This window comes from Lissotriton vulgaris, chromosome 4_1 (assembly GCF_964263255.1).
Source record: "Lissotriton vulgaris chromosome 4_1, aLisVul1.2, whole genome shotgun sequence".
In the NCBI taxonomy this organism is placed as follows: Eukaryota; Metazoa; Chordata; class Amphibia; order Caudata; family Salamandridae; genus Lissotriton; species Lissotriton vulgaris.
In genome coordinates, this window is record NC_141691.1 from 1,853,110,101 (window position 1) to 1,853,136,559 (window position 26,459).

Consider the following 26,459-nt stretch of genomic DNA (forward strand, 5'->3'; position numbering starts at 1 on the left):
TCGGAGGCACCGCCGTCGCCTTGGCCAGGAAGGCGTCACGAAGACGCTCGAAGGCGCCCTTATCCACGCCTTGGGCCTCCGACGAAGGCCCCTCACCCCGGGGTCTCTTCGGAGCGGGCGGCAACCCGCCGGACGTCCCCGGGAGCTCGGGGGGCGGCGGCACCTGCGCCGCTGCCAGCTTGGCACACTCCTCTACGATGCGGGCCGAAAGGCGGTCCTCCATGGGCCCTACCACCTCCGTCACACAACGATAGATGGAGCTGTCCACCGCCTGATAAAACTCATCATCCTGCAGATAGGGGCAGGCCTCCTCATCATACTCCCCTTCCATGTCGGAACCAAGGGCAAATGCGGGGCACCCAAGAGGGCGGCAACCGAGAAAGTTCTCGAATGTGGGCAGGCCCAGCGGCTGCGATCACGTTTTGGGCCAGCTGACGTGGCAGGTGGGCTGCACCAACCCCCAAGCGCGCAGACCCTCCTCGCCGGGACCGGGTCTACGTACCCCTCAAGCGCGCTAGGCCACACACGAATAAAGGGGTGCACAGATCTCGCCCGAAGGCGATTCACGCGGTCAAACCGCCATACAGACCCCAAAGGGCGTCAATTTGTGAAGTACAGACCCGGAGCACCAGGTGTCAGAGGGGTACGCGAGGGTCGGCCCCTGCGCAAGCAGACCCCACGGCGCGGCTCCGCGCACCGCGGAGGCGCGCCGGAGGGTCGGCGAGGCGACAGGCCGCCCCCTTGCGGTCTATGTACACACCGCACACAAGTGGGAAAAAAAGTCGCGTAGGAACGGCAGAACGTTCCCGCAACTAGGGGACTCTGAAAGGAAATAAACCATGCAAGGAGTCCCCAAAGACCGCAAGACACAAGTACAATACAAGAAGACAAATAGAAAAGCACTTATCTGGCTGCGGGAGCAGCGAAGAAAGAGGAGGAAGATGATGGGAAGTCCGGTTATATAGGGATGATGAACAGTGACAAAGGACTGTGGACTATGATTATAACAAAGAGACTCTTGGGAGTTGTTGTTGATTTTTTGTTGAACATTACATCAATGCTTTATGTTTAAAGCATTTTTTGTTCTTATTATATCTTTTCCTAAGCTGCTGTGGTTTCTTTATGTTAATAAAGCGAAGGAAGATATAGCATAATCTGAAGCCTCCGGTCCTGACATAGAATTCAGCAGCCCACATGCCTCGAACGGAATATGCTACTTACCAGTATGCATCTGTTCTTGGCATGTAGGGCTGCTGACATTCATATCAACTGGAAACCCTACCCACTCTCGCATCACTTCCTGTGGGGTATGCACTAAACAATCCCACAGTGCATCTCTCTGCCCAAATCCAAGATGTCTGAATCCTTCTTTCCTGTGTGTGAGCTATCGGCACAACCCTGAGGTGTGTCAAGTAAAATGAGCAGCTCTCCCTGGAAAATCAGTTCTGCAACAGGTTTTCCACCTGTGGAAGATATACCAGCTTGTCTACTTATGCAAAAAAGCGGGCAAGCTAAGGTGTGACTTGCATTTGCCTGGCCCTTTGAACCTTGGCCATCTGCGGCCACAGCCCTCTGGGCATCCTGTCAAGAGGAGTGCACACCTCCTTCCACCAACAAGCTTTTTGTTCTTCTTCACTTGGAGCTATTCACACCTGGCCGGAGGGCAGCAGGCTGTCTTGGATGACAACTGGTGTAGTGAATCAGAAACCACTATTAGAACTTTGGGGCAGGAAAGTACTGGCTTTAAGTCATCTTAACAAAATTTACTTTAAATTAGTCTTCAGCAAAACGTTTGGTTAAATGTAGCAAATCATTTGATACCTTGAAGTACTATATTTGGTGGTCCCAAATAGGAGTTAGCACATTGTGGGTGTACTACTGTAACCCCATGTTAGCCAATCGGACTACCAGCCTCATTGCAGTGAAACTGACAGTAGGGGGTGTTCTCTGTTAAGACATGTAAAGCATAGAAGAAATGTCCTTGGTTTTTAATATTCTGTTGCCGCCTTATGGGCTTCTGAGGCCCGCCTTATAGGTAACTTATAAATAATAAAAAGGAAGGTTTTGGACTTTGCAGAATGGTTTATTTTGCCATGTCGGGTTGGTATTTTAAAAGTCCATAGCAATGTAGGTAAAAAGGCAAGTCCCTTGGACAGTGTTTTTGCTTCTAGCACTGCCAGTCACCACATAGCTTGGGTGCCTCACCCTGAATGTTTCCCTGACATCGGAGCAGTGCTCTCATATTTGCAAAGCGAAGAACATGAATAACTTAAAATGAGCTTGCATGGCTGTTGCGCTTACTACAGGGTGATGGATACTTGTTTACCAAAAATATGTTGCACATCTTTGGAGTGAAAGTATTATTGAGCTAAATTGATGGTGCATCTAAGTTAGTTGTGCTGAATACAGAGTAATGTTCTGTTTTTTGCTTAATACACGCATGATGATATATCGTTTTTTCTATAAGATGCATAATGTGCAGATTCTGGTAGCAATTATTTTCTTGTTATCCAGTACAATATTGTGCAGGAATACAATAATTTTTTTTCTTATTTAGTTGGCAGAAGATGGCAGACTACCTTTTGGCTAACATTATTGCCCCAGATGATCTTGGAACAATAATCGACTTTAAGGAATTGTGGAGAGGGAAGATTCAAATATACGAGAGAAAGGTAATCTTTTTGTGTGCCCACAACTCCATGGTATTATTCCACCCAAAGGTGATTTGGGATTGCCGGGCCAAGCTATAAGGCGGCGAGCACTGAAGGAAGCAGCGTAAGGGTCTCTCCCACTTTAAGTCTAGGACACAGGGCCGGTACCACAAGAGGTCATTATTGTGTTCCAAGTTTTTTATAAAATCAAAGTCCAAGAAGAAACACAAAACGTCCAAGCTTCTCTCTTTCTATCCTCACCACTCTACTCTTGATAAGTCATAAGGGTGTCCAGATGTCCCACGGTCTCTCTCCCTGCCCCCTATTAAGGGTCTGATTCTGATGCACCCTGTTATTCCGGGTTTGTGCAACACATCCACAGATTAAGGCATTTAAAGAGGCCATGCTCTGCATTTTAGGAATCATACTAGCTCCAGCTCCCTCTGGTGCACCTGGTGCCCACGGATTGGTGAAGGCCACCATCTTTGCTTCCTAAAGGCTGTTTTGGGTTCAGCGCCGACTCCATGCCATGCACTATGATCTATGCAGATTAATGCCACATGAACGCCAGAGGAGGACATAAATTCCACGGTAGACCTCAATCTCAAATGCCCAGCCCCTATATACCCTGACTGATAAAACAACACCTTTGCCTAGGAGCCGCCACCGAGTGCTACAAGAATTGTTTGGATCAGAGTCTGACCAGAGCCTGTCACCTTTGGGTGATGATGGTGGGGGACAAATTCTCCCTGCAATATGATGATGACAATTAGTTGATGGACCTAGAATGTGTCCAGATATTTAGCCACTTACCCTGGCACTGGGCTGGTCTCTCCCCTGGCCCTTCCACAGAGGAATTTGCTTAATTTGACATGGTGAGTAAATTAGCAGTTGAAGTCTTGGTTCTACAATTGCCCTTCGTTGAGATAAAAACCAATGTCATCACAGAAGTGCTAAAACCAGGACAATCCATATCAGTACCCCTACGTTTGCTCAATGAGGATCTGACTGACACTTTCATGGACACTTGGACCAAACCCTGCACATACCCACCCATAAACAGTAATTTTTCATGTTGCCATAGACCCACTCCAGGTGACCCTGCTTTAACACACATCCCATATCTGAGAGCCTGGTAGTACAGGCCTCCACTAACAGGATTAACCCCAATTTCTTACTTATGAATCCCCTCCACACCCTGGACCGAGAGGCAAAGAAAAGTGAGAGGCATTTGGGAAGAGGATGTTTTCTTCCTCTCACCCTCAGTTCAGTCAAGAGTAGCTGTTTTCCTGGAGGGTACTGCAGTGCATTATATGATTTGGTTGCTAAGATCTTACCAACCATCCTGGCTCAATTTTGTTCCAATTTGGTACATACCATTCAAGATGGCCAGGATACAGGCTAGCATGTCATCCGTTTCATGTATTCACCCTAAACCTCAAAATGCCGTTCACAATCGACAATACATAGACTTTCTGACCCTTAAAGGCAAATAATCTTCGGGTGTCAAGAGTCATGCCTTGTTATGTATACACACATCACCTATTAACTTTTTCCGCAGTGTTTTGGGTAATTCTAATATTTAGATAGTTGTCATAAACTGTTTTTATTATTGCTTCTCATCTCTGGATGGATTATGCATCCTAATACTTACAAATATTATTTTTCAATTGAGTCTGCAGTAAACTACTGCCTCATAATAATGCTTTCTTGGTGGGAAATCCGTCACTCACCTAATATTCGTTGGCCCTCATCTCTTACCCCTTGAAAGAGAAAGTGAGGCTTCATCTTTGGCACATCAAGAGTGCCTTGCTTTTACATCTATCCTATCAAAGACCCACTGGGGCAAAGAAAGGCAGTGCAGTGCAGAAATGGAAGCCTGGAAGCAATCTATAGTAATGAGGAGGACGCATTCCACCACGGCCAAGTATCCCCCACCGTGTTAGCACGGGAAGTGCCCGCCCTGGATACTTGTCATGCTGCAATGTGGGCATCTGTGCACACACTCATGAAGCATTACTTCCTTGACCGCAAGGTACAACTGGAGGAGCATTTTGGCAGTTCGGTCCTGTAGGACTTGTTGGTATGAGTCCGGCCCATCCCCATGGATAGGCATTGCTTTGGTATCTATTATAAGGAGGAATAATCTGCAGTATCCAAGAAAAAAGTTACATCTCTAATAATGGATTCCTCACTGCCCTCCCACCTCCCCTCTATGTGGAATGGTATCTTTTCATCTCAAAGGTTCCAAATTGGAAAGTTAGACACTGGCAGAAGCAATTCGTTCTTGGGCTTGGTATCCAAGGTTGATTATGTTGTCGGGAAAGAAACTGACACCAGCACACTCGAGTGGGTCCTATATGCGGCTCCAGTCATCACTTCGGGGCAGGGCAGAGTCGGCGCTGATCTGCATGATGCGTAGGGACTAGGTTGAAGAATCTTCTGCATCCAGTCTGGCACCTGGGGATATTCTAAAGGTGAGGAATCTACGGTTAGAGTATCTACCAGAATGAGCGTTACAGAAGGGAAGTAATTTGTTATTTTGGAATGTTTTCACATCAGTATAAAACATGGCAGCGTTTGAGCAGCTGAATTTGCTGACCTGTGACTTATTTCCCCATATTGATTTTTTGTTATATGTGATCCTCCTGCCTCCACCTTTTGTAGTGATCATTGCAGTTTTTGGGTAATCCTTCAAAAAGAAATGTTAATGTATCCGGCAGATGCCTTATGGACTCTTTGTGATTGGGACTGTAGCTGTTTAGAGTATTTTTAAGTCCTCACCATATATAAATTGAGGAAATCTACGTTAACGGAAGAGCTTATACAAGTCCGTAAACTTTATTTTTCATTGTAGGTGTACAAAGCACATATTGCATGTTCTTGATTTGTCAGAATAACAAAGTGATGTATTTTAAGTGTTTACTTTTTCTCTTTCTTCTTGAGTTTGGATCTGAAATTAAGTTTCCAGAATTCTGCTTAAGAAGATCAATAAAGAACAATTATAGCACATTACATGAAATTATAAGATCATTTACCAAGGAAGGTAAACAGCCAAAGAAGTTGAGCACATTACCAGAGGTAAGGGGCTGATGATTTTGCTTTTGTTGGGTACTTCTACTTTAAATTTGTCTATAAGACCCTCACAAAACTTTGCAATGGCTTCTACTTTGTCTGCGATCCCTTTAAATCATCCTGCATGTTAAAATGCTTACTGATAGTGTGCACACGGTTTAATTGAGTTTCATACTTTTGTTTTTTCTTTTTGTTTTAGCCTAAAAAAACACAAATGTAGTGAGTCTTAAGTTATCAATTTAAGGCATGGATTGGCATGAGTGGTCCAAGCTATTTCTACATGTTATGGTGCTTATTGCAGTAGCATGTCTTCCATATTCTCTGCATAACTTTGTCATTGTTCATTTATTTAAAATTTGTCTGTGGCACTATTCTACCCAAAAGGAGTGCCCGTGCTCTTAACAAACAACAAATATTTAAAAGATCGTAGACTCAGGGATGCAGTTAAACTATATTTAACTTTCAGAAATATAAACAAATGCTAGATGAGGGAGAAGTTGGTAGTCTGGCGTTGGTTCAGACAGACATTAATTACCATGTACTAGGGCTTCTGTTGAAAATTCATGTTTGTTGAGGTCAAACGTTAAGAGAAAATACCAAAGACTTGTTAAATACATTCATTCTTTTTATTTCAAATTGAATTTAAGTAATGCCAATCTATCTATCTATTTAGATTTCTTATTGATTTGTATGTATTCTAAAATATCCCCATAAACAAAGTGGTCTCACTCATGAGGCTTAGGTTGGATTTTTGATTTTGGGGATGGTTTCTAAGCTAAATATTCATGTGGAGGACTGTGTTTGGCAGTGGCTGGTGATGGCATTAACCCTTTCGCTGAGGCGGCAATTCCGCCGCAGCGTTAAGGGGCGGGGGGGGACGCACCGCGCTCCGACGCTTGTGACGGAACCGCTCCGTCACGCCCCTCGGGTGGGCTGTACTTGTGACGGACTGGTTCCGTCACGGCCCGCCCGCTCAATAGACCGTGCCGCGCAGGCGCGAAATCAGCTGAGCAGCAGGCACGGCGAGCGTGCCGTGGCGGAACCGCTCCGTCACCAGCACAGCCCACCCGAGGGGCGTGACGGAGTGGTTCCGTCACAAGCGTGGGAGGGGTTAAGTTAGTCATTGATAAAGCTCCATGACTGCATAACTTTCAGACAAGCGGACCTTAAAGTATATTGAACAATCATGGCTTGTGACCTAGGCTGAAGAAAAGTGCACCAGAGATTTAAAAAAAAGAAAATTCAATATTATAGAAGCAGGGAGTCTGTGACCAATTATTAGTGTGTAGTTATTATGGAGATTACTGTTATATTCCTGCAAACCTGTTTCTGTTTTTGCACTGGGCTGAGCATTTAACAGGAATTTGAGTGCAAGTATTATGTATGACCCACTGTATGTTAGTTTGTATGTTGGAGAGGACCAATATGAAACTAAATGGGCACTACTATTACAATAAAATGAGACATAAATACATAAATGAGAACTAATTAAGTTGTTACTTTGATTCCATCTTTAATGGACATTGAATATAGAAATTCAGAAGCTTTAGAATTTTTATAGACTATAGGTACCGCAACCGTTTAATGTTCTCTTGACATAAATGCCGTCATTTCTGGTTTGCAGTGAATGTGTTATACGTTTAGTTTCATGGTGTTGGGAAAACCATCAACATGATAAGTATGAATAAATGAAATTTGTTTAGACCATTCTAATTGATTTATTGTTTGTCTTTGCAGGCATTCCATTATTACAGTCCTGTTTTACAGTTTGTTCAGATGGTGGTTGTTCAAGATCTCCCTCACTACATCATTTCGGATCTTGAATTTGAACTGTATCCTTTAATTTCAAAGCATATTTTACCTACATAAATGCAATGGGTTAAAGCAAAATGGGGGTGGGGTACCTGTCCACCAAAATGTATTGTGGAAAAGATAAGTTCTGATGTTGTGTACACCACGGTTTCCTCTCAACCTCTTCCTCACGGATTGTTTTGTGGCTTAAAGCTCTCAACAGAGGCCCAGGAAGGTGTGGATGTCCAAGCACGTATCTTTTCACTTAAAAACCTACGACTGTCATAATGTGAACAGCTGTTTCTTTAACACAAATAACACCAACAGAGAGAAAAAAGGCCACCACACCTAACCTCAAAAGTCTGGAGTAAAAAATATATTCTGTCAATTTTGTGGTCTTGATTAAAGGTAGTTAGATTTAAAGTAGTATTCAAAACTGTAAAGGGCAGATATTGCAGTAATAGAATATGCAATCCTGAACAGTGTAATACTGTATTATGTGAAATGCTAGTAAGTACACAATGTGAATATAAGCTTTTCTTTAACAAGTTTCACAGCACCTTAACGAGAAACAGCCACAAAGAAAAATCCAAGCTGTTATTGGACCAGCTGTCTTCTCTTTGTGGGAAGGTTTGTACATTGACAACATTCTGCATTTTGTCTATGGTTCTGCATATCTTGAGAAACTGCCGTCCATGTTTCAACTTTGCATAAGTTCAGTTTTGGTTGTACGTTCATCAGCTTCACATGACGGGCTGTCAGGAACCTTTGCCGTCATCAGACTTTCAACCTTTGGACTTATTGTCTATCCTCTTTTACTTTTGTTTAGTTTATGACCTTCAGGGGTAACAAGTCTTATTCAATCCCTGCAGCTGCCTTGCTTCTCTCACCAGACTACCAGATATCAATTGGTCATATCCTAGTCCTCCGTGCTCATATAAGGTCCTGGCGACTAGGCAAGGCAACAGAACACCTGCTGTACAGCAGAGTTACATTGGTTGAGAACATATGTACATGTATACCTGCCAGATATGCAACTTTATGCACCCACACCTCAGTTTTTAGGTCGAGCCTAGAGCAGCGCATGTGCTGCTTGCTCGACTTTTAGTAAGGGGGTTTTCAAAGTGCTACCCGCAAGCTTTTCCTGGCCTCAAGCTTGCGTGCTCGCTCGTGTGCAGCCGCCATCTGCCTTCCTTATCTCTTCCCTCTGTCACTTTCATGGCCGCGCGGCCATTGCTTGTTATAGAAGCGAATTGTAGTGACATTTGTTCAGGCTCGCAGGACAATGGCAGCAATCCGCGCGCATAAAAGAACTTCATGCAGGCTGCACTAAAAGAAGGCAGCACCAGGCGTTCGCCCCCGAACCAGCGTCCGCCATTGTTTGATTCCCGATAGCTTTGCAGAAGCAAGATACGACTTACACACAATTATTGAGCAACTTCCAGTTCCTTATTAATTAAACACGCAAAATTATCGAGGGAGACGGCAAAATAGGCTTACCAAAACTATTGAAAGCGAACCGCGAGCTCTCCGTGCCCGTTTCCTTAGTAACAGCTGCTTCGGTTTGCATTTTTTTTGCTTTGAAGGAGCTTCTTTGTGTGAGAGGGAAAAGTGCTGTCGATAGGAGTACGAATAAACAGCTGTCGGGTCTGGGCAGATACACAGATGTACAGTGACACCACTTATTTTCTGTTTGTGCTTTGCCCAGGAATAATCATTGTCAACGCTTGGCCAGTTATAAATTGTGCCGTATCCTTTTTACCTGCTGTGTATTTCGGCAGCTTGGAAATGCACAGGGAATAATGATACCCCAGTATAACACTCCATTTATTTTTGTAGTATTATGTTGTGCGAACTGGGACCAGTTGCAGTTGAGCGCTTTACTTGAGAGCCAGACCTCGGACATTATTTTATTTGTAAAAAAAATGTGTCACAGTTCGATTAAGTGATTTTCCCAGAATCACAGGAAGATTAGCCGTGCCCGGGATTCTAACTTGGTTCCCTAGTTTCAAGTCGGCAGCTCTAGCCTTTCTGAAGACAGGTCTTCTCCCCAAACCTTGACGACCCATTTTGTTTAGGCCATTGTAAGGTTAATATATATTCTTTTTTTAAAGTGAATTTTAAACGTATTTAACAATATTTAAACAATACTGATTTTTATTCACACTTAGCTGAAACTAGCTCTCCTGTTTCGCAATTTTATCTTTCATCTGGGTTATTTACAAAGAGAAGTTACACTTGTGAGTAATTTACATATGTACATTTATTTTAACACTTTTTAGTAACTTTACTACTTTGGGTTTTTCACAAAATGTACTCAAAAGTGTAGACTTACATGTCTACACTGCCTGGAAAAGGGTGTGGAGCCTAACTTACAAGTGTAAGTTACTACTAAAAAAGCAAGCATTTGCAATGCAATAGGTCTGGCATTTGCGAAATTTTGAGCTATTGGCATTGTAAATGACAATGCCTTCAATTTATGTGTTTAAAAAACCTCAATAATAAAATGCATTGACCTTTACAATACCAATAGGTCAACGTTTTGAAAATGTAAGACCTATTGCATTGCAGATGCTTTTTTCCATCTGTTTCCTGCCCCGTGCATTTCCTTCCACTATTTTTTTCCTGCTTGCAGTACTTTTTGTAAATGGATAAAGTCCTGAAATAAACCAGCATTGGCGTAGCCAATAGGTCTCGCTTTTGGGACCTTAAAAGTATTTAGTTATGCAGCACAATATCCTTGGTGCATCAACAACTGTTGCATAGCTAAACACTTATAAGGTCCCAAAGGCAAGACCTATTGACTATGCCAATGCTTGTTATTTTTCACTCCAAAGGCTCTGCACTGTTACTCTTGCTGATCCTGTTCATTTAATCTTCTTTAGTCTCTTCTGCCAGTTTTCCTGTGTCTGGCCCTGGCTTCTTTCTGATTCTATATGACTGACTAAAAGAGATGCCAACTTTTATTTGGTTGCACCAGACTGGGACAAAGTCAAAGTTCAGGTTAACTGCGATGGAGCGTTGGCAGGCTACAGGGACCGAGTTAGCCCAGCTCAACAAAGTTCCTTGAATACAGGTTTGCGAAACGTTGCCAGATCCCATGTTGGGGATGTGTCGCACATCAGCAGTACAGAGGAGCTGCGGGCTGAGAGTCCTGTGTCATCGAGTATGCAGACCATAAGGGGCTTGAGATGCAAAGGCGTCGCTCTACGTTGGTTCTGCTTAAAAAGACTACAGCTTGACTTGCAGAGCTCCTTCAGGCTTACATCCAAGGAACCAGGACTGGGGTGGCACCAGCTGGGGGGTAGGACTCACAGCAGAGAGAGTCTAGGTGCTGGGTTCAAGGTGGGTGAGCCTTTTCTTAACTGAGGCTTTGATCAGGAGGCCAGCCAACTAGTGCATGGAGGCACTATGGAGGTCCTGCGTTCAAGATACTGGTCCAGTCCTTTTTCTTAGACAGAATTGTGACATAAAAACAACTTTACCATTAAAGAGGATTTTAACTTAAAATTCTTTAGCCACCAAACTCTACATTCCAACCTGCTCCCAATTGAAAGCTTTAATTTATTACACGTAATAGGTTAACCTAATGCTCTCCTAAGGGAGAGGTAGGCCTCAATTATTAAAAACAAATGTTTTTTTCATTCCCAGGACATGTAAGATTTAAAAGTGCATGTCCAACTTTTTTTTAAATTTTTGTTTTTTTGTTTTTATTCATCAGATAATAAAATTTCAGCAATTGATCAATATATATATATATATATATATATATATATATATATATATATATATATATATATATATATATATATATATAATACAACGTATGTTCTACATTTGGAACTTAATATCTCAAATCAGACAACAAGATACCAAAAATAATATAAAGGGATATTCAAGAGAGAAGAGTTGTAAAGACTAGATAAATAACAGAGAGAGAACATAGGGGTGGGAATCAAACAATATTAGCAAGATCAGCTATTATCCTGTCTATATAAACATTAATCATCTAGTCTTGATTTGCATTTTTCAACCGGGGCCCAAGCCCTTTTACCAAGCTGCTTTGCTTTCAAACCTTTTTTCTCGTACAGAGCTTTCTCCAGAGTATAAATAGCTAACAGCTTCGAGAGCCATTGATGGAATGACTGAGGATTAGGGTCTTTCCATACCGTTGCAATACATAGCCGGCTCAACGTCATTGCAATAAACATAAATTCTTGTTGGGGTATCACCTGCCCCTCTTTCGCTACCCCAAGGACCATAACCTCATTGGTGAGCTTGACAAAAATCCCCAATTCCTCCTGAATTTTTTTTCTATTGCTTGTTTAAAGGGGTCTAGGTTAGGATAAGATGCAAACATATGTATTGTGTCTGCCTGTGAACTTTGGCATCTTGAACAGAGTATCCCACTCGTTCCCCCCCCCCAAACGGGCTATTCTGTGCTGTGTATAATACAATTCATACATAGTCTTATAGTACTGTGCCTGCAAATTTGCAACTTTTAAAATAGTGTTTGCAAGCTTAAGTGATTTTTCACCCTCATTTCCAGCTAGATTTAATTTAGTTCTCCATTTATCAAATATCTTTACCCTGTCATCATTGTTATACTGACATATTGTCCCATAAAGTTGTGAGATTGAGCAGCCCTCCTCATCTCCAACAAACTCCATCAACTCTGCCCTTTTAAATTTGCAATTCCCCGCTTGTTTTCTTTGTAAGACTGATCTTATCTGTAAGTATTTAAAAAAAATCCCTACGATTTAGACCGTATAGCTGCTGCGCCCTTCAAATGAAATTAAGCCAGATTCGTCCGTTACATCTCCTATTGTCCCAACGCCGAGATTATCCCAACGCTTCATCACTTGATCATGGAACACCTCTGGAAGTAACTCATTCATATACAAAGGAGTATAAAAATTCATTCTTCCTAGTTTGATTTTTTTCCTGACAATAGACCAAACTGAGATGGGAGCGCTCAAAACCTTGAACTTCGTTCTTTTATAGTAATTTAATTCCTAAAATGTAAGAAGTCCCTTATTAGAATCCAGGACCAGCAAATCATATATATCCGGAATGCCAGCACTACCCCTCCAAATATCATTCGTGTTCTCGCCTAGAAGTCCTCTAAAATATTGTAGGGCTGCAGGAAGATAATAGGCCTTGAAGTCGGGTACTGCTAGGCCCCCCCGGTCTTTAGAAAGTGCTAACAGTTTTATAGCCCTTCGAGTTTTACCCTTAGCCCATATAAATCGATTGCAAAGCCCCTCAATTTCCTTAAACCAATTGTTACTAAATATTAATGGGATTGTGCGAAAAAAATATAAAATCTTGGGCAAAAACGACATCTTTATAACGTTGCATTGTCCGATAATAGTTAGGTGTAAATTGTCCATCCTATCTAAATCTTATTTAGCCTTTCTGATCACGGGGGTCAAGTCTTTCTCCACAAACTTAGACAAATCTGACATTATAGTAATACCCAGATATATAGCAGCCTTTGTGACCCTCTCGTCATTTATCGTAACAAATTGATTTACGACAACTTGTGTTTTCCCTTGGTTTAGTTTATACCCTGACAGGCGCCCATATCTTTTTGCCTCTTTCTCAATTTCCCCTAGCGCTATGACAGGTACTAATGATGTGACTGCTTAATCATCCGCGTATCCCAGGATTTTGGTCTCATATTCATTCAGAACAATTGGGAAGATATTCTTATTCATTTCTATGCGTCTTATAAATGAGTATGTAAAGAGCAAAAAGTAACGGGGAGCAGGGGCACCCTTGCCTAGTTCCGCGTTCAATTTGATTACCTCACTCTGCTCCCCCCGCTACTCTCAGCCTGATACCCGGGCTCCTATATAGGGCTTTTAGCGCTCCTATACATATTTTCCCGAAATTGATTTTACTCATTGTTGCCCACAAAAATCCCCACGAGACCCTATCAAAGGCTTTTGCAGCATCCAACAATATTAAGGACATAGGGTCTCGTGAGGCTGCCGTGCCATCAAACAGAGTAAATACCCTTCTAATATGATCAGCGGTGCCCCTCCCCGGGATAAACCCATGCTGCCAAGGTGAAACTACCTTGCCAATTACCAAACTCAATCGATTAGCCATGGCTTTAGAATAAGCCTTGGTGTCACTGTTCATCAGGTTAATTGGTCTGTATGAGCCAGGATCAGTAGAAATTTTGTGTTTCTTAAGAAAAACCACCATTGACGCTTCTCCCCAAGACTCCGGCGGTGCAGCTCCATTTTGTATTGAAACCATAAGTATATTAATATCTGCTTCTAAAATAAAAACATTTTTTTATAAAATTCGAGCGGTATTAAGTCGGGTCCCACTGCTTTCCCCGAGGGGTGATCCTTAAAAGCCCTTTGTATTTCTTCTGGGGTCAAATTTACCTCCAAGATATTTTTATCATCCTCTGTAAGCCAATCTACTGCGGCAGCCTCTAAATACTCTTCGATTTCCGCTACGTTTGGCCTTGCCCCACTTTCCTGGCGGTATAATTTCTTATAAAAATTATGAAAAACTGAGCAGATTTCCTTTGGTGTTTTTACTGCTATCCCTGCCTCCGTGATCATTTCAGTTATCTGCCCCCTAGTAGCTGCCTGTCGTGTTCTTATTGCTAGGATTCGTCCGACTTGTTCGCTATACTCCTATTGCTCTTCCCTCCTGGCTAGGTATTTTTCTGCTGCCTTTAAAGCGTATATTTCGCCTACTGCCGCCTTAGCTATGTTTTGCGTAGCTCTTGTTACGTCCCTTTGACTCTTATAATATTAACCAGCTCTTCCTCTAACTTCGCTACTAAATTTATCTTCTTCTCTGTAGCTTCCTTTTCCAACTTACTCCGTCTAAGAGAATAACTTATGGTTTCCCCCCTTATACCTGCCTTCAGGGCATCCCACACTCGTGCTGGTATTGCCGTACCCCTATTAATCTCCAAGAATTCCCTGAGCCAGCATTCCATGTGGGTAATATAATTTGCATCCTGCAGTAAAGCTCTCTCAAATGTCCAACTAGTTGTGCCTTTCCGTGAATTTAATGTAGAGATTTCCATAGAGAGTGGATTGTGATCTGACATCAGTCTGGGCATTTTTTTAATCCTCACCATCGGTATCGGTGAGGGAGAAACCAAAAAATAATCCAAACGCGCCAAAATTTTGTGGGGAGCCGAATATTATGTGCTGCCTCCCCCTCCGACTATCTGTTCCCAAATATCTATCAGCCCATTATCCTGCATAAGCTGTATCAGAGCTCTTTGACTTTTTTCTTTTTGCCATTAAACCTGCCGGGATCATTTTTCCACAGCCCATTAGGGCCATTTATATTCAGATCGCCACACAATATAATGGGGAGAGACCAATTGGGCAACTGAGAGTTTATGTGGTTAAGGGTCTCCAGATCATCCGCTGTGGGTGCATAAATAGAGCATAATGTGAAGTTAAAATCTTGCATTTGGCACTCTGCTATGACCCATCTGCCATATTTATCTGCCTGTTGTTTTTTCAATATAACGGTATTTCCTCTTGCCAATATCGCTACCCCACGAGTTTTAGTCCCCTGAGTCGTACAGGTCAATAATTTATACCCCAGTAGTTCCAGTAAAAATTTCTGTGAGATCTCAACATGCGTTTCCTGAACACAAATTAAATCAGCTTGCAGTGTCTTAAAATATTCTTTCAAATCTCTTCTTTTTCTTGCATCATTTAAACCACACACATTAATTGTGACTATACGCATACATTTTCTTTGCTTCTATGTTCCACTTCCTATATGTCCGATTTGTCTTCTGCGCTCCCCTCCCCTTATATCCATATCTGAGTTCTTTTCTTTTCTGATGAGTTTTTCCCCCTTTTTTCCCAAGTGACCCACCCAACCCCCCCACCTCTCATCCATCCCCCCACCCCCCCTCCACCCAATGAGGCAAGCAGGCTTAGGGCTTCTGTGCTAGTGTCCGGCAGTCGACCTCCCTCCGTCACCCTAACATCATCTAATATATATCTGTGCTTTTTAACCACCTAACCTAATATTGTTCCCGGCTTTTTAGCCCCCTACCCAGTGATATTCACACCAATTGTATTACAGAGAGGAAAACCATTAATTAATAATCCATATCGAAGTCTATACCTTTCTCCCTTCGTGCTCCAATTACATATTATTAGAGAGAGATAACGAGAGTCACCAGATCAAGAGACACACAAAGGCAGAAGAGAAGAAAATATTCCTGGTCAGAAGTTCTTCAGGTTCTTGCAACCGGAATTCCTGGTTTTAATGAGTCCATATATTCTCTAGCTTGTATTTCCGAAGGTGAAAACTCTGGTAATGTTTTTGTAAATAATTTTGAGCCTTGCAGGGTTCATTAAATAGGCTTGAAGTCCCATCTGTTGACATGACTCTATCAATTCTTGTAGTCTCCACCGCCTTTCAACCGTTGAGTGACAGAAATCCGGAGTTGTAAAGAAAGTTTGGGACTCAAATGAGCGTTTTGAGTAAGGCCGTTCCTTGGAATATACCCCTTCCTTTAATAAAAAGTTACCGAAGTATATTGAAATCGCTCTCGGTCTAGGGGTTCCATCTTGCGATGTGGGTGGATTCTTTTTTGTCATCATGGGAAATCTGTGAACCCTCTGGATTTTCTTTCTCCCAGTCCCAGTGGCTCAGCTCTGGGAATGCCCCTTTCATCAGTTTTACTACATAGGCCTTGATATCCTCTCCTTCGGCCTTTTCATCAATACCCAGAATCCTCAAGTTGTTGCGGCGTTGCCGATTTTCTAACTCTTCCAGCTTCCATTGGACATCTGTCATCAATTTCACGCCGCCACTCCTGGATGTTGTTTCTTTATCCCGGCTATCTTCTAGGATGCTGACCCATTCCTCTAGCTGGGCCACCCTTGCATTTGTGTCCGTACATATTTTAGCCACTTTCCTGATTGCACCCTGCAGGTTCTTATTTGCCAGTCTATTCTTTTTACCCTCCGCCTTAATTTCATCTTGCACCTGCTTAATTGACCCCAAGATGAGCTGTAGTGAGGAGGTCTCTCTTGAACCTTCCCCCCTGTTGTGGCTGCTCCGGATATACATTTCGTGTGGCCGAGTAATCCCATCTCAGAACAGGTTCAGGATTCAAACCACTAGTCAACTTTTGTCCAACACCCGCTCTTTCCTGGGAATGCGTGTCCCTTTGTCAGCGTGATAGCCTTTTCTTTCTTGTGGCTGTCGCCCTTTCCCGCGAAGGACCTCTCTTAGCCTCGGAGCTTGAAATTAAGCTTAGATCTGATGTGTCGCCTCTTTCACTCTCCTCTAGCCACGAGGGAGTGCCTTTTGATCCTGAGAAAAAATTGTCGATAGTTTCTTCGGGACCACTAGGACCACTGCTTGCTGTAGCCTCTTGGGACCAGAATCTCAGTTGTTATTTGGTCAGCTCTTTTATCCAATTGTGTATGTATATGTTCTGGCATCTCTTTCTGCGTCTCCATCAGTTTTCTCTGGCTTTCCGTCATTAGAGGTAATAGAAGAAACAGGTATATTTTAAACTATTAGGCTATCCGGGTTTTTTTGATTATTGATAGCCTCTGCTTCTATCTCTGTCTCTACCAGCTCGCTCCACTGTACAGTGTCTACAGGTGTGACTGTCTGGGCTGTCTGAGGCAAAATTACTATTGGGTCCCCTGGGTGTGCCGTGTAGACCTCTCCTAGACTTATACTAATACTACCCCCAGGTTCCTCCATTGATGTGCCTTTCTTAGCTGCTTCACTCTGGTTTACTGGAGAAAAAAAACAACTATACTATTTCTCTGCATACAGGAACTTACTGCCACAGTTTTTTTTACCTCTAGTGTTGTTCCAAGTTCCAGTGTTAGCCTTTGGTTTTTTTGCCACACCACCATCGTCACCTGTTTTTTTTTTCCCCCGGTTCTCTTCTGCTGTCTTTACCTCCATCTCTGCTCAGATCTTTCACCTGTGCGGGAGTCTGCATGTCCAACTTTTTAATGCGCTGCGCCCTGCCTTGTGGGCTGTTTAGGGCCTACCTTAGGTATGACATAAATGTACTAAAAAGGGAGGTTTGGTTCCTGGCAATAAGTTTATCATGTCAGGTTGAAATGGCATTTAAAACTGCACAGGCTGCAATGGCAGGTTTATCATGCCAGGTCGAAATGGCATTTAAAACTGCACACTCAGCAATGGCAGGCCTGTGACCTGTTTAAAAGGGCTACTTAAGTGGGTGGCACAATGAGCGCTGCAGGCCCACTAGTAGCATTTAATTTACAGGCCCTTGGTACTAATAGTACCACTTTACTAGGGAGTCACTGGTAAATCCAATGTGACAATTGGGTGTAAGCTAATGTTACCATGTTTAAAGGACAGAGCATGCACTTTAGCACTGCTTAGCAGTGGTAAAGTGTGCAGAGTCCTACTGCCAGCAAAAACGAGGTTGGAAAAACAGGAGGATGGAGGCACAAAAGGTGGGGAAAACCATGCCAAGGATGTTGGGTCCAGCACAGGCATTTTCCACTTAGCTACAATCAAAGCAGGCATTCTCCTAGAGCCCTAGGAATGGTCTTTGGCTATAACTTTGCTGGAAACCACTCATTGTGTGAGTCTATGGCTATCTATCTCCTTGTGCCCTACGCCATGTACCCCACATCTTGGGTATCATATGATCAGGTTTCAAAGACCATTCAAATCTCATCAGGACTGTTTTTCCTATGTTGTTGAGGTAAATACTACCCCATAATAAACCATGTTCTTTGCTCTTAATTGTCGCCTCTGACAATTCAACAGTGCCTATCTTCAGTATTAGACAACTAGGACAGAACCATGGTCTATGCTTGTGTGAGGTTTATGCAAGGAACTCATTATGTAGAACCTGCTTCTACCCTGATTTTACTATACTTGTTAACTCCACCCCCAGTACTGACTCCATGAGGTTAACTTACTGCATTGCCTGGATGCCTTCCCATTTTCCTCTTTCTTTCATCCAAGTTTGTCAGTGGATTCTTAATGACGCTGTATGGATAGGAAGGTAGGACCTCCCTCCCTACTTAAGGGTATCACTGTGGTCCATATTCTGCCTTCCACTGAAAGTGAATTCTGGCTAATGCCACGTTGTGCCCATTTGGTGAATAGGAGCGTTCGTATGAGATTGTGCTCCAAGGAAGAAATATTTAACCCATCCTACATAGTGTCTGGTGGCATTGCATCAGAGAAGACCTCCACATCATCTTGCATGATTCCTCTAGAAAACGATGCTAAATTACTGTACCAAAAGTAGGTGTCTCCTCTGGATCGAACATTCAAAGCATTGTTTATGGCCTGGACTTTGGGACTTTGTAAATGTGCTGAAGAAAGTTTGTGGGACCTCATTGAAGCTACATAGCACTAGTGAATCTATTAGGTTTTTCACCCTACCCCCCTCCCCACCCCCGTCCCCCTCACCCCATCCCCTCAAGCGAATGCAGATGTTAGCCTTAATATTCACATTTATCTGAATTGATTAATTATGGCCTGGAACACAGATACATTTTCAGTGTCTTAAGTCTGCCTGATGTATGAGAACAGTGGATTTCTGCATTAACACCTGGATCACTGTGCATCGGATTGTAAATGTGATTTAAATGCATAATTGTTTAATGTAAATTTAGGTCTCTCACTGCCGTAAACTAACATTCCACATCCAAACAGCATATAGGCAAAATAATATCTAATCAAAATTGTGCATTCCTAATGCTCCTTTTCAAGATTTACCTTCATTTTGCTTTACTCAATTATTCAGTTTTGTATAAAACTAAACACATGTTTTTGGCATTGATTTCTTTACTATTTAAATACTAAGGCATTGGCAGTGTTTTTCATTTTTGCAACTTGTAGGGCATGTCTTAAGGAGCCCTCCTTTCTGTTCACGTTCCTATGCCAAGGTGGCAAATTTTTGAAATATATGTTCAACATACTTGCCTAAGAACTTGGGCCGAGGCAGCCTATCTCACTTGAAGGTATCCCCTGGCAGAGATCCATCACACTGTTATACAGTTTATTAAGCGCAAAGCTTCCCCAGCAGAACGGCGTCCTGGCGCCGACGGTAGAAAACTTGTAACGCCCCCAACAACGCAAGAGGCCTACAACGGAGGGAAGAGGTATGTTTAATTGCTTTCCAAAAAGCCAGATAATTCTTCAAATTGCGGATGGAGAAGGGAAGGGTGTTCCAAAGTTGGAAGCCAATGTGCGGAAGGAACGCCCCCAGCGCGTATCCTCCTCACTCTAGGGATGACTGCCAGATGTTGTCCCGTTGACCGAAGTTGACGGAGAGGAGTGTATGGTACAAGCAAGTTGGCCAGGACAACTGGGGAGGAAGAGTTCATGAATTTAAAGGCGATAGAGAGGGACTTAAACTCTATACGTTTGGCCATAGGCAACCAATGAAGCCGACAAATGGCACTAGACGCAGAGCAAGGCAGGCGAAGAAGAGTTCTTGCCGCAACATTCTGAACACTTTGCAGTTGCAAGATTTCAGTTTTATTAGACCCCAAGATAAACTGAGCTGGCATAGTCCAGTCTTGACAACATAGAAGCCTGAACAATAACCTGGCTGATGGAGGGGTCAAAAAACCCTAACAGAGGTTTGAGCCCACGCAATATACCGAAACCGGTCCCTGCCACCTTCTTGGTTTGTGTCTGGAAGCTGAGGGCAGTGTCTAACCAGACGCCCAGGATTTTTACCACCTTTTTGGTGGCGGGTGCATGCCCCAAAGTGGCAGGCCACCAGTGCTCACTCCACAGCTCAGTGTCTTTACTTACCAGCAAAACCTCTGACTTGCTAGCGTTGAACTGGAGACAGTTGGCAGTCATCCACTCCCCAATGGCCTCCCGGGCGCTCCTTAACTCAGATGCGTCCCTGGTTGGATCGTCCGGGAGTGTTGCTACCAACTGAGTGTCATCTGCATAGGACACAGCTGTGAGCCCTCTGCTCTTTGCCAGCGTAGCTAGCGGTTGTACATAATGATTAAAGAGGGTTGGGCTCAAGGCTGAGCCCTGCGGCACGCCCGTCAAGATAGAATTAATATAGGCCTTTTAGAGACCCAGGGTAGGAGGGAGATGGGACCGAAACTCTCTGGTTTGCTGCATCAAGATTAGTTTTTTTTAGCAGGGGGACCTCCCTGGCTTTCCTCCATGAGCTGGGGACAACTGCCATAGATAGACAGATTGATCACCTGGCTCAAGGGAGAAAGGAGCACAGGTAGGATCTTCATAAGTTGGTCCGGCTTCAGTGGATCGGTGACCAGACTTCATCTTGCTACAGAGCACAGACAACTCCTTTTGTGAGATTTGCGGGAAGCCAGACAGAGTATGCATAGACGGGGTTCTAGTCACACAATCGGAACATAACACTGTCTGAGGGAAGGACTTATACTTAGTTTCTACCTTCTCAACAAAGGAGGCAAGCGCCTCAAATTGCTTATCTGACAACATTACGGTCGTATTTCGGGCTGTTGATGATTTAAGAGCTATCAGTATCGAAAAGATACTTTAGGAGGGGTTATTACTGCTCCTGATCTTGGCCGCATAGTAGGATGCCCGTTCAGTCTGGATAGCCCTGTGGTATTTCTTAATGGCTTCCTGATAACACCCCTTCAAATTAGGGTTGTAGTCCCTTCACTAAGCTCTCTCCAGCTTTTTGTACACCTTCCACAGGGATGTAAGCTTGGCATTGTACCGAGGATTGGATTTCTTAGTACGACTTTTTGACCCGGTTTACCGGGATGAGAGTCCAAAGAATGGAGAATCCAGTCCGACAATTATCTATCGGCCATGTTTGAGATATAGGGGTGTGGATGCTCAGGAGCGAAAAGTTGGAAAAAACTGTGTTCAGTAAATGACCCGCAGAGTGCGTGGGGCCCCGTACCAGTTGAGATAACTGACATGCCGCAAGATTAGCCAGAAAGTTGACCCTATCAATATCCTGAGAGTTATCCAAGTGAAGATTCAGATCACCCACAATGCTAAAGTTAGCTGCTCTCCTAGCTAAGGGGCACACAGCCTCAATAAGTGCAGCCCTAAACTCCTTAGAGGGCCTTGGCCGGAGACAGATCAATAGGCCAGACATGGTGTAGCTAGCATTGAAGGTGATCCCAAAGCGTGCAGATTCGCACCTAGCCAGGGGCTCCTTGACAAAGGTGCATGGGTAGCAAGATTTAAAGATAACTGCTATCCCACCCCCCCAGACTCTCTATTGAGAATCCGAATACTAAAACCCGTGTGAAGTGCTAGGCCTGGTACAGCCACCATATCAGCTGACAACCATGTCTCAGTTAGGTAGAGGACGTCTGGGCCTTCATCCTGTAGCAGGTCGTATACTTCTGCGAAATGCTTGGCTAAAGAACGGCAATTCAGGCTGAAAAGTTTGATCTCAGGACTAGAGCTAGGAGGGAGGCAGAAGGGTACTATGGACGCCCAAGAGTTAAAACCACAATTCAAGCAGCAAAACAGACCCTCCAATGGAAAATCAGGGAGGTGACTGCAAGGCCTCAGACTATTCTTAATATCGAGGATATCATTCCGAGGGTAAGGGACCCTGCTGTTAATGAAATCGTCAGCGGGTCTGGCGTCGGCCAGGCACGGATGGGCACAGACTGGCTTGCCTTTGGCGTGCCAGCAGTGTGTCTGCTGCACGACCGCCACGGCATGGGTTGAAATAGATGGCCGATAGCGCGCCCCTGCCTGGCAGAATGTCGTCACGCCCTCCGCTCAATCGGCACACAGCAGCGGCGGAATGGGCCACAGTTCAGGAGGAGGCGAGATAGCCCCCACCAGGGAAATAGAGTATAGGTAGGTGCGTGTTTTTAAAAATAAAATTAATAAAGTATGCCCCCCCACAAAGTGCAGAATATAAAGTACACAGTGGCAGCAACACTATAATGCAAAGCTAGTAAGTTAGCTCAGTAAAGTAACACAACCCTTACAAAAATGCTCTGCAGCTTGAAGGAAGTACTGACTGTGCATCCCTGGAGGTCCATGCAGACTCTCACCCTTACGAGGTTGGTAAGATTATATAATTCTGTATTAGTAAAACCTAGTTCGAGGCATGTGGGCTGCTGAATTCATATCTGTGCATAGATCGCCGCCTAGTGTTGGGTCCGAATGAGTGCACATTGTTGTCCTGGAAGAGTCTTCGAAGTATCACGAGATAGGTGGCTCCTCCCCTGGACTACAGTGCGCATGGGCATCCTCTCCATCCCCAGATTGTTTTTTTCCGCCATTGGGTTCGGATGAACTTTCTCGACTCCAGTTCGGAAACTTTGTTATAACTCTTTACTAAGGCCAAAAGGCCTTCGGGGCGTCGTATTGTCTCGTTCGGTGCCTATTTTTCTCCAGTTCTTCGAACAGGACGTCGAAAGCAGCTTTGACTTTCGACACCAGAGGCCCAAACTACGACGACGATGGACAGGAGTCCGTTCAAACTATGCCCCGTCTGCAACTCTAAATACCCTCACATTGATGTGCACCCAGTGTGCAATAAATGTTTATCCCCGGACCACGACGAGGCCAGCTGTATGGCCTGCTCAAAGTTCCGGTCGAAGAAAACGCTTCGAGTTCGACGCGCAGCAAGACTATCAGCGCAGAAGTCGGCGCCCGAGCCCGATAACATCTTCGAGGCCGGTGACGTGGAAGGCGCCGACGAAGAAGATCCTGACCAGCAGTCGGACCCAGCGTCGGAGCATGACTCCAACTTCGATGTGGACGAAGACTATGATGACTACGTCCATGAAGAAGACGTCGTCGAGGTAGGGGATGACGCAGAGGCTATCGGGGCCGTCGATGACGACTCCAGTGATGAGCCAGGCCCAACCGCAGTAGCAGGGCCTAATAATGACAATACGCTCCCTACGGCTCAGGTCGAGGCATCGCCGGAAGGCCTTAGCCAAGATCTTACTCCACATTCTATAGCCCCGCGTCCAGGCCCGGCTAAGAATACTTCAAAGGAGCCATCGGTCGATCTTTCAAAATCGAAACCGAAACCTACAGAGCCAAAACCGAAACCGAAACTGCTAAAAGTGGTCATCGGATCGACGCCATCAAACACATTGACGCCAGTCAAGTCGAAGAGTGTGGGCAGCCCTTCGGGGTCGCAAGGGGGCGCCGCCTCAAAGGCCGGAGCGCCGAAGCCAGGCTCTACAGTCAAGCACGTCACCTCGACGCAGTCGACGTCGACGCCCAAGCATGGCGACAAGACCAAAAGTCTCCGGGCCAAAAAGGCTGTCGAACCGAAGATTTCAACGTTCAAACCGCTACTGAGCAAAGCTCTCGAGTCGAAGACCAAACCCGACCCGAAACAGCAGATTGCATCAACGCCCAAGGCCGTACATGTTACGCACCGTAAGCTCGAGTCGACGCAAGGAAACAAGCATGCTAGTGAGCCGCCGAAGCAGCTCGGATCGAACACTATGGCAAGCTCTAAGAAGGTCGGGTCGTCCACGGGTCACCCTCCACTTAAATACGGTCTGCCACCAACGGCTCGACCCAAACATCTTGAGCAGCACAAAAGCACTGACACATCCAAAAGAGTGTCCGCGCCTTCGAAGTCCACTCCTGAGGGGGTTATGTTCCAAGAACCCTCATATGACAACCAGTCGAAGCTCTTCATCGACTCGGAATCTGGCAGGCTCACCATCCAGAAAACGGAAAATCGCACCAGAACATCCCTTGGAGGCGTACCAAATCCCTCTTAAAAGGAAAAAAGACTCAACCACCTCACCAGTTCTCTTTGAACATGTTGACAGTTATTCACAACTAGTTGCATATTCTCCAACGCAAAGCGAGGAAGACGTGAGTGATGAATACGGTCAGATGGCATTCACTTATCATACTGACACTGACCAGGAAGACCCTCAGCAATGGACTGATGCTGCAGACCTTGATGATCCACAAGCTGCACCGGACATTCAGTCTTACAATGTCAAAACCTCGCCTACTGAAGACACGGCGGCGTTTAACGCTTTAATAGAAAGGGCAGCCCTCAACCATGACGTGGAAATGCACGCAGAACCATTGGAAGAAGATTTCCTATTTGATACTTTCTCCACCTATGAAAAATCAGCAAAAACATTGCCTATGCTGAAAGGAGTCCTCAAACATGCTGCGGACATTTTCAAAGAGCCCACAAAAGCAAGGGTTGTCAACCCAAGGATGGAAAAAAAGTATAGACCTTCGCCTGTGGACCCTACCTACATCAAGGGCCAGCTCCCATTGGACTCCCTCGTAGTGGCCTATGCTCGCAAGAGGGCAATCTCGCAAACTAGTGGTGATGCTCCTCCTCCGGACAAAGAATCAAAGATCTTGGAGGCTTCAGAAAAGCGGGTGGCAGCACAGGCTGCTAATATTTGGAGGATTTCAAATACACAGGCCCTATTGGCTAGATACGATAGGGCTCACTACAACACATTAGAACAGCTGTTGCAACACCTGCCTGATGTTTACAAAGAGGGAGCAGAAATGATCATACAGGAGGGGAAGTTAATTTCTAATGCATCCATCAAATGTGCACTGGATGCAGCAGACACGGCAGCTAGGGCCATTAACACTAGTGTAATGTTAAGACATTACGCCTGGCTCCGCATCTCTGGGTTTAAACCAGAGATTCAAACAACTTTGCTCAAACAGCCAGTTAACCCTGACTTCGTTTTTGGTCCCGATGTAGACTCGACCCTCGAAAAAATTAAAAAGGACACCGAGATGGCAAAATCCATGGGGGCTCTGCAGTCACAGCAGTTTCGGGGCAGTTCCTTTCGCCGCTCCGGTAATAGGGGAGCCTCTAGAGGACAAGCTTTACAGCAAACCCAATACAACAAAGGGAGCACGCAAACCACCTATAACAAGAATAACAGGGGTGGATATCGTGGGAACAGCACCAAGGGCAGAGGACGTGGAAATAACAATGCCAGATCCTCCGCTCCCAACAAACAGTGACGCCTTGTCACTGCCCCCGAACATTTAACACCTGTCGGGGGAAGACTCCAGCAGTTCCTGCCGGTCTGGGAAGGCATTACCACAGACAGGTGGGTGAGACAACTTATCCAATACGGCTATGGTCTAGAACTAACCTCCACCCCCCCAACATACCCCCAAGGCCCCGTCCTATGTCTGCAGAGCACATGCACTTATTGCAGCAATAAGTACTCTCCATGCTGCAAAAAGGGGCAATAGAACTCATGCCTGTAAAAGAGCAAGGTACAGGGGTGTACTCTCAAGGATGCATATTTCCACATTCCCATTCACCCAAGTCACAGGAAATATCTCAGATTCACCATCAACTACCAGCATTACCAATTAAAGGTCCTGCCTTTCGGGGTCACCACTGCCCCCAGAGTGTTCACCAAGTGCTTAGCAACTGTGGCTGCGCACCTTCGGAGACAGCACATCCATGTCTATCCCTACCTGGACGACTGGCTTGTTCAAGCAAAGTCAGCCCAGCAGTGTGCCAGCCACATGTCACGCACAATTCACCTCCTACACAGTCTAGGATTCTCACTAAACTACCAAAAGTCACACCTTCAGCCCGCTCATGTGCAACAGTACCTAGGGGCGACAATAAACACTCAAACGGCAACAGCGCAGCCAAACTCTGCCAGAGTCAACAGCATGCAGCTGCTAATTCAGAAATTCAGGCCACAATGAACTCTATAACAAGAGGAAAGTCCAGCCGGACTTAGAATTTAATTCAATGTATTGAAAATGTACTTAATTAGACGAACAAACAATAAAGCAGTGGGACACAGTCCTGCATCCACGATGCTACACATATAATCAAAACATACAATTACAGTGGTATTTCAGGCAATTAGAGGGCGTGAGCAAAGAGTATTTAGCGTACACTTGCTTCACATATGCGGGAAACATACAATTTTGGCACATAATAGTACACTCATTGTTTAACCCACATATTGT

At 44.6% G+C, this 26,459-nt stretch overlaps 1 protein-coding gene across 1 annotated transcript in view; it reads left to right on the forward strand.

Moving 5' to 3' along the window:
* The window catches only part of MTBP (MDM2 binding protein), a 181,060-nt gene that overhangs the window by 49,447 nt on the left and 105,154 nt on the right, over window positions 1–26,459 (forward strand). Inside the window, exons 7-10 of the mRNA XM_086966165.1 lie at window positions 2,558–2,672; window positions 5,598–5,732; window positions 7,464–7,558; window positions 8,075–8,147. Of these exons, the coding sequence (XP_086822291.1) occupies window positions 2,558–2,672; window positions 5,598–5,732; window positions 7,464–7,558; window positions 8,075–8,147 (418 nt within the window). The remainder of the gene's footprint in view (window positions 1–2,557; window positions 2,673–5,597; window positions 5,733–7,463; window positions 7,559–8,074; window positions 8,148–26,459) is intronic.